The sequence below is a fragment of the Wasmannia auropunctata genome, unplaced genomic scaffold (assembly GCF_000956235.1).
Source record: "Wasmannia auropunctata unplaced genomic scaffold, wasmannia.A_1.0 LD335200.1, whole genome shotgun sequence".
In the NCBI taxonomy this organism is placed as follows: domain Eukaryota; kingdom Metazoa; phylum Arthropoda; class Insecta; order Hymenoptera; family Formicidae; genus Wasmannia; species Wasmannia auropunctata.
In genome coordinates, this window is record NW_012027690.1 from 234,410 (window position 1) to 241,830 (window position 7,421).

The window sequence follows — 7,421 nt, forward strand, 5'->3', positions numbered from 1 at the left end:
AGTTTCGCTCTCACGGACACCGCCTATCAATCTTTGGCTAAGGAGAATCGCGATCAATGCATCCTGATTTCGGGTAAGAATTCGCGCTTTTATTCTTTTACATTGACATCGAGTTTTAATTCCTTTCTGTTGGTTTCTTTTTTTTTATCAAGTTTGTTTTCTCGTATTTTTACGTGTTTTCTTTGCGCTTAAGGCGAATCGGGATCCGGTAAAACGGAAGCGTCCAAGAAGATCTTGGAGTTTATCGCGGCTGCTACCGGGCATAAGAAGCAGGTGGAAGAGGTGAACAATAAATTGATCGGCAGCAATCCCGTGTTGGAAGCTTTCGGTAACGCGAAGACTAATCGCAATGACAATTCATCCCGCTTCGGCAAGTACATGGACGTACAGTTCAATTTTCAGGTAAAATTCCAATTTAACGATGAATTTCTTTTAAAAGTGTAATCAAAAGAAATTGAACAAAATTTCTCAAAAATTAAGGTTATTCTCTAAAAATTAATAATAAGAGTTATGACAATAATTTAAGGAGAAGAAAATTTACAAGAGAATTATTAATGTAATTACGGTACTTACTGTGCAAAGTTAGTGATTATCGATTTCTCTCGATTATCTTTTTTCGGAAACATTTCGGGCGTTTGGTTTAACATTGTTGGATAACGCTTTCGCGTTTTATCAGGGAGACCCAGTCGGTGGAAATATTCTAAACTATTTGTTAGAGAAGTCTCGTGTGGTCCATCAATCGGTTGGCGAGCGGAATTTTCATATCTTTTATCAGCTTTTGGCGGGCGCGGACGACGACACGTTGAGAAAATTGTTCTTGAAGAGAAACCTCGACACTTTCTTTTACCTGAGCAACGGAGTAAGCCCATTTGATTTTTATATTTTATTTTTTAAATCAAAATCTTTTCTCTTCTTTTAAATTTTTTCTCTATACGATCTCTTTGTTGATTCATAAATCGATTCTTCAGACGAAGGGTACGGTGGATACCATCGACGATGCTAATCAGTACAAGGAGGTCGTTCAGGCGATGAAAACCATGGAGATGTCTCAACAGGAACAAAACGACTTGTTTGCCATAGTCGCGTCGGTACTACACATGGGTAACGTGGGTTTCTCGGAGGAAGACGGCGTAGCGACTATTCTTAAACCCGCGTCCGTCGATGCTGTCGCTACGGTAATTATTTCTACATAATTTCAATAATTTTTGTTAAAATCGTTAATATACTTGCAAGGTCAAGGTATTAGAAATTTAGCAGATTGAAAAAATAATTGCATAATGAAATATAAAATAATAATTTTAATGTTATATTAAAATTACTAGCCTTTTATTTTTTTGTTACAATTATTAGTCTTTTATATTTTTTCTCATCGCCATTTCATTACGTAATAATTTTTTTATATAATTAATTCGTTATGCGCATTTTTTTTTTTATACGTTTATTATTTGCAAATTGCTAGATGTCACATTTCTTGATTGAATAGCTGTTAGGATGCGACGTGAAGCGACTGGCAAAGGCGTTCACTCATCGCACCATAGATGCTCACGGTGACGTGGTAGTTTCACCCTTGAATAGGGAATTGGCTATTTATGCGAGAGACGCGCTGGCGAAGGCCGTGTACGACAGATTATTCACCTGGCTCGTGACTAGACTTAACAAATCTTTACAGCCCCATACTAATCCTCGACGCAAAATGGTCATGGGTATTTTGGACATTTACGGCTTTGAAATCTTTCAGAAAAATAGGTAACTATCGAATAATAATTGCGTACGCTCAAAGATTTTATGAAAACGTTATGTGACTGCCATGAATAACAATTACAGAAAAATCTACTTTTTTCGATTCCTAAATTTTAAATTTTTATTATTTTATATATATATTTTTTTTAAATTTTATTTTATATTTTACATCTGAAATTCAGAATTTTATATAAGGAACACATTTTTTTGACGGAAACTAATTATTACAGTATGACACAAATATTACGTTTAATTAACGATAATTTTTTTCTCGTTACTTTGCGACAGTTTCGAGCAGTTCTGCATTAACTTTTGTAACGAGAAATTGCAACAACTGTTCATCCAATTGACGCTGAAGTCAGAGCAGGAAGAATATCTACGCGAAGGAATAACTTGGGAAAACATAGAGTATTTTAATAACAAGATCATCTGTGATCTGATTGAAGAGAAGTATAAAGGTTAAATTTTTATTAAAATTCGATCAATCTGTATTTTCCATTATATCGTCATTAATTAATTATTAATGTAATAATGGCAGGAATAATATCGTTAATGGACGAGGAGTGTTTGCGACCTGGAGAACCGACGGATATGAGCTTTTTGGAGAAATTGAACGTAAATCTGAACAATCATCCTCACTACGTCAGTCATAAGAAAGCTGACTTACAAACGCAGAAGATTATGGGACGAGACGTAAGAATTTTATACTAACAATAAATATTAAATTGAATCGTGAACAGCAATATCTCGAAATACTCGAGAGAGAACTAAATTATTTTATTCGATTATTTCAATTATTTTATTTTAGTTGATTTAATTGTAAGTTCAATTTATTTTAATTTGTTTAATTATACATAAATATAAATAGATCATCTGTTATATTAATTTATATTACACGTTGCGATAATTATTTGTGAGATTTGCGTAAAATGAGAATGCAAACTTGACGTTTTAGGAATTCAGATTGATGCATTATGCCGGCGATGTTACGTATAACGTACGCGGATTTCTCGAGAAAAATAATGATCTACTATTTCGAGATTTACGCGAAGTTATGTCGCATACAACAAATTCAATCACAAAGGTAGGAATTTGACTTCTCCACAGAAAAAATAAGAAAATATTTATTTTTTAATTAAAAAGTACTATTTTTAAAGTGGTCTCAAGTTTCGCAAATTAAATTTTATTTATTGGAAGAAAGTATTTTCTTTCAATTTCTCTTATATACTATTATATATTTTTTTCCTGAAAATTTTCTTTGGCTTTGAATATTTTTTTTTTAATACGTTTTCTTATAATTTTTTTGGTATTTTTTATTACTTACAGACTGTATTTGATGTGAAAGATTTAACCAGTAAAAAACGCCCGGAGACCGCCATAACTCAATTTAAAAATAGTTTGAATAATCTGGTTGAGATTCTCATGGGTAAAGAACCGTCTTACATTCGTTGCATCAAACCTAACGATTTTAAGATGCCTAGTAAGTAGATTTGTAAAATAAAAATTGAAATAAGGCAGTTCGTAATACTTAACGTGATGTATTTAATTAGAATTTCAAATTTAATTCAATTTAATTTCAATTTAATTCAAGAAATATATGTATAAATATAAAAATAAATTATTAAAGATCAAAAACCATAGAAACATGTCGAGATGAGAAGTCTATTGAACTTTCGCTTTCAGATCAATTCAACGAAAAGATTGTGTTGCATCAAGTAAAGTACTTGGGCCTAATGGAGAATCTGCGAGTGAGACGCGCCGGTTTCGCATACCGCAGACCGTACGAGCAATTCTTGCAGCGTTACAAGTGCCTCTGTTCGGAAACCTGGCCAAATTACCATGGCCCGGCCAAGGAAGGCGTGCAGGTGCTCGTGTGTCAGCTCGGTTACGAGCGCGACGAGTACAGGATGGGAAAGTAAGATCGCAATTATTATTAAGCACGCTGTAAATTGTAACTTATATATTTTACAAACGTAAAACAAATTTTGAAAATAATAAATTAAAAATTACATTTGTTAAACTCGTGAAATTCATTATTGTTACAGCACAAAGTTATTCATCCGATTCCCTAAAACGTTATTCGACACGGAGGACGCGTTCCAGATGAAGAAACATGAAATAGCAGCCATTATTCAGAGCAAATGGAAAGGTATATTAACGAGGAGGAAATATTTAGAGATACGAGAAGCAACGATCGTTTTCCAGAAATACATTCGCAGGTGGCTCGCGAAACGCGAGGCCAAGAAACGGCAGCAAGCGGTTGCCACTGTCCGCAGGTATTTCTCTCTTAGTCTTGTACTTTTTTTCTATCAAATAAAAAATTTGCCTATACATTTAATTCATATTTAGTAGAATTTATTCTGCTTGTATACCTACATACACTTTATACGCTAAATTGATGCAGATTTATCGAAGGCTTCATAACACGGGATGGACCGCCTACGAAAATTAACAAGGCATTTATCGAACTGGCAAAATCACAATGGCTCATCAGACTTTCCAAGACATTGCCACCGGGTGTCTTAAATAAATACTGGCCGCCGTGTCCATATTCTTGTCGAGAGGTACGGCATAAGAAAGACCTCGGCTCTCTATATAAAAATTCTCAGAGAAATACGTTGCCCGTAATTATATGATTATTTTGTGAAATTATAATGTGACGTATAATTAAAATATGATTTTATCGTTGGCGAGTTTAGGCGTCGGAGCATTTGCGCGTAATGCACAGGCGGTGGAAAGCCCGTCGTTATCGAATGGCATTAAGCAAGGAGGACAAGGAGCACTTTGAGTTGAAAATTCTCGCGGAGTCTCTGTTCAAGAATAAGAAGAAATCTTACGCGAAAAGTGTGGGTCCGAGATTTGTAACCGATCGTCTCGGCGAGGAGTACAAAGCACTACGACAGAGCTTTATTAACAACGTTTTAACTTCCGGAGAACACATAAAGGTAAAAATCGATTTAATCCGAGAGGAAGAGATATTACAACACTCGTTTCTCTTTTCGCATATATATTTGCAATGAGTTCTATAAAATAGAAATCTCAATTTAAAATATATGCTTTTTTTAGTACGCCACTCCAGTCATTAAATACGATCGACACGGGTATAAGCCACGCGAGAGAGTGCTTATTTTAACGGAGAATGCCGTGTACATTCTCGACACACTTAAGACCTTCAAGCTTAAGCATCGCCTGCCTTACAAGGCTATCGAGGAGTTGGTTGTCACCGGAGAATCGGATAATTTACTTGTCGTTAGGATACCACCCGAATTGAAAAAGGATAAGGTCTTTATACTTAGAATTTCAATACAATTTAATTAAATTTTAATTCTAAATAAAGAAAATTTCGAACTAGTAAAGTAAAAAAATATACAAGCGATTGATAAGTTTAATTTAATAGGAAATAATTTGGTAATTTGATATTTAGCAATTGTAATTGGAATAAATCAAACGTAAAGAATAATTAAAAATTAGAGGACTATTAAATATTTATATTTTACAGGGTGACTTGATCTTAGAAGTTCCGCATATAATAGAAGCGTTAACGAAAGCGATCGATATCACCAACAATCCGAACATTCTCAAGATTGTCAATACCGAATCGTAAGTATTACTTGTCTTTTGTCTTTTCAAGCATTATATTTATCCTATTATTTAGTGATGTATATTCGATTGAAATTTAATTCGACTAATCAATTTGTCGCTTGCTGCTTTTTATTCTACTAATGTACGCAATATCGTGTTCTAGTGTGTCCCACAAACTAGTCAGTGGTAAGGAGGGAGTCATCGAAGTTAGGACCGGCGCCACCCCGGCGATCAGTAAAAATCGACAAAGCGGGCATTTATTAGTGGTGAGGATCGAAATAAAATCCAAAATAATCCTATTCCTCTTTCGAGCAATCATCTCCCCCCCCCCTCACACTTGTGCTAAACCGCTAAATTTCAGGTCGCTTCGCCGTAAAATCATCCCAAAAGGATAACTTTTCGAGGGTCCGGTGCTACGTACGATGCCTAGAGCAGCCTTAACAGAATGTGATTTAGAGAATAACGCAACGGAAAATTAAGAAGAGATAATATATGACACTTTTACCCCGGCGATTTTGTACCTTATCACGAAAAGGGTGATAAAATGACAATACATAGGCCTTTCGTTCCGACGTACAGATTACGTCGAAATCTTGTTATAAATAGTACGAAAGGCATAGAGTGCCATAGGGCCTCCTGTATAATATTTCCTTGTAAATTAGGTAATATTATTAAACGATATTTATTCTGACGGAAAGAAGGATAAAACCGACACTGGATTGGCAAGTTCGCTTGTCAATAATTTATAAAACGTTATTTAAATATAAGTTAAGCTTCAGTTACGTGAGCATAATAAATAGAAAGTCATTTCACTCTTGATCCCTCTTTTCCAATATATAATTTCAAACAGAATAACATCGCTTAATTAAGAGAGAGATATACACAACAATACATACATTATTGATATATGTAAATGTCATAACAATTAACATATCATTATTTCTTCGATTTAGAAGGACCTTTCTTCGTGAGAGTTTTCCTTCCCTCTAAAGCCCTCTCTCGTAAGTCATCCTCCGCCGCAGTGTTGACCGTTTTTGAGATCATCTTCTTCAATTTCTGCGTTTCCTGCAGCTTTGCCTTCTTAGGTTGAACGGGAGCATCTTCGGGAGAAAAGAAAGTATACATTATTAATCTCAATATTAAGGTAACATCATTACGCTCTCAGTTTCGGGAAATTTCTCATTATTATACTTACTTCCACGTCTTTTAACAGCAGGGCCTTTCTTGTTTTTATTGACTTTCGTGACTTTCGTCCCTTTCGCCTTTGCCGGCAGCTTTGTCTTAACTTTGAGTTTTCCCTGTGCCATTATGTGCACTTTATTCACTTGTATGCAAGCTCAAGTTTGTAGATTCAACAAATACAATATTGTTCACGCACTGTAAAAAAAAAGAAAGTAAAAACATTAGACAGGAGCAGAAGAAATCTCTGATATATTAGAATTAGATGAACTAATACGTTAATACAATTATAACATTATAAATAACGGAAGTGTAATATCGATTTATAAAGTATTTTTTTTATATATAAGGCTACACAAAACTAATCGTACATTTTCGCTCGCGATTGCAGAAAATTGCGCACTTACCCACATACAGGTTATGTCACTTGTGTCGCGTCGTTTAAGGCTGATCTGCATGACGCATCATCGTGGACAATTGCATCGGCCAATCAGCGGCCGGAGCACTCGGAGCAGTCGCTGGCGTCGGAGCCCAGAGCGGGGACGGACGAGCGGTGGGGAACAGCGGGAAGGAAGGGAAGCACGAACGCCACGACTGGGGCCACGACATGGACGGTGCGGAACGCGCACACGGAAAGTTTATGAATAGACATGAGAAAGGCGCGCGCGTAACGATGCCGTAAGAAGGCGAGCATTTCACTTTTCGCATATTCTTTCACTCTTCTTTATAAAATAAACATGGCTAATTCTTCCTTTAGAATTATAATGAAGATTCGTCCTCGTGTATATATATAGTCACCGTATTGACTTTTGTCGGTTGATATCGCCATTGTTAATATTATCGCTTATCGTCGAAGAGTACAGAATAATTCGCGAATGTGGCGAATGGCAAAACGCGAGGGAATATTCCATCGCGTGTAA

The 7,421-nt window shown here is 35.6% G+C and overlaps 2 protein-coding genes across 7 annotated transcripts in view; one reads left to right on the plus strand and one right to left on the minus strand.

The window, feature by feature from the left end:
• LOC105457621 (myosin-IB) overlaps positions 1 to 6,104 on the plus strand; it is an 18,310-nt gene extending 12,206 nt beyond the window's left edge. For all 5 annotated transcript variants that reach the window (XM_011702411.1, XM_011702407.1, XM_011702408.1 and 2 more), the window contains 17 exons: positions 3 to 73; positions 194 to 402; positions 677 to 859; positions 969 to 1,175; positions 1,484 to 1,746; positions 2,029 to 2,198; positions 2,279 to 2,433; positions 2,696 to 2,824; positions 3,067 to 3,220; positions 3,424 to 3,655; positions 3,786 to 4,016; positions 4,145 to 4,304; positions 4,440 to 4,685; positions 4,807 to 5,022; positions 5,240 to 5,340; positions 5,486 to 5,588; positions 5,684 to 6,104. In XM_011702411.1, coding sequence (XP_011700713.1) covers positions 3 to 73; positions 194 to 402; positions 677 to 859; positions 969 to 1,175; positions 1,484 to 1,746; positions 2,029 to 2,198; positions 2,279 to 2,433; positions 2,696 to 2,824; positions 3,067 to 3,220; positions 3,424 to 3,655; positions 3,786 to 4,016; positions 4,145 to 4,304; positions 4,440 to 4,685; positions 4,807 to 5,022; positions 5,240 to 5,340; positions 5,486 to 5,588; positions 5,684 to 5,698 — 2,845 coding nt within the window. In that variant the 3' untranslated portion in view covers positions 5,699 to 6,104. The remainder of the gene's footprint in view (positions 1 to 2; positions 74 to 193; positions 403 to 676; positions 860 to 968; positions 1,176 to 1,483; positions 1,747 to 2,028; positions 2,199 to 2,278; positions 2,434 to 2,695; positions 2,825 to 3,066; positions 3,221 to 3,423; positions 3,656 to 3,785; positions 4,017 to 4,144; positions 4,305 to 4,439; positions 4,686 to 4,806; positions 5,023 to 5,239; positions 5,341 to 5,485; positions 5,589 to 5,683) is intronic.
• Positions 6,105 to 6,129: 25 nt separating this feature from the next.
• On the minus strand, positions 6,130 to 7,006 carry LOC105457623. 2 transcript variants are annotated; one of them, XM_011702412.1, is made up of 3 exons: positions 6,909 to 7,006; positions 6,518 to 6,699; positions 6,130 to 6,422 (listed from the first exon to the last, which is right to left on the minus strand). In XM_011702412.1, the coding sequence occupies exons 2-3, from the start codon at positions 6,627 to 6,629 to the stop codon at positions 6,259 to 6,261; spliced, it is 276 nt and encodes a 91-aa protein (XP_011700714.1). In that variant the 5' UTR covers positions 6,630 to 6,699; positions 6,909 to 7,006; the 3' UTR covers positions 6,130 to 6,258. The 2 variants fall into 2 exon arrangements, with proteins under 2 accessions (XP_011700714.1, XP_011700715.1); XM_011702413.1 differs by having other exon boundaries at positions 6,873 to 6,943.
• Between the last annotated feature and the right edge of the window lie 415 nt (positions 7,007 to 7,421).

What these genes read in the sequence shown, in the direction of transcription:
- LOC105457623 (XM_011702412.1), bottom strand. Translation starts at nt 6,629, where the DNA reads ATGGCACAGGGAAAACTCAAAGTTAAGACAAAGCTGCCGGCAAAGGCG. An exon ending in TGCTGTTAAAAGACGTGGAA is followed by an intron (nt 6,423 to 6,517) that starts GTAAGTATAATA and finishes TTTCTCCCGAAG; the next exon opens with ATGCTCCCGTTCAACCTAAG.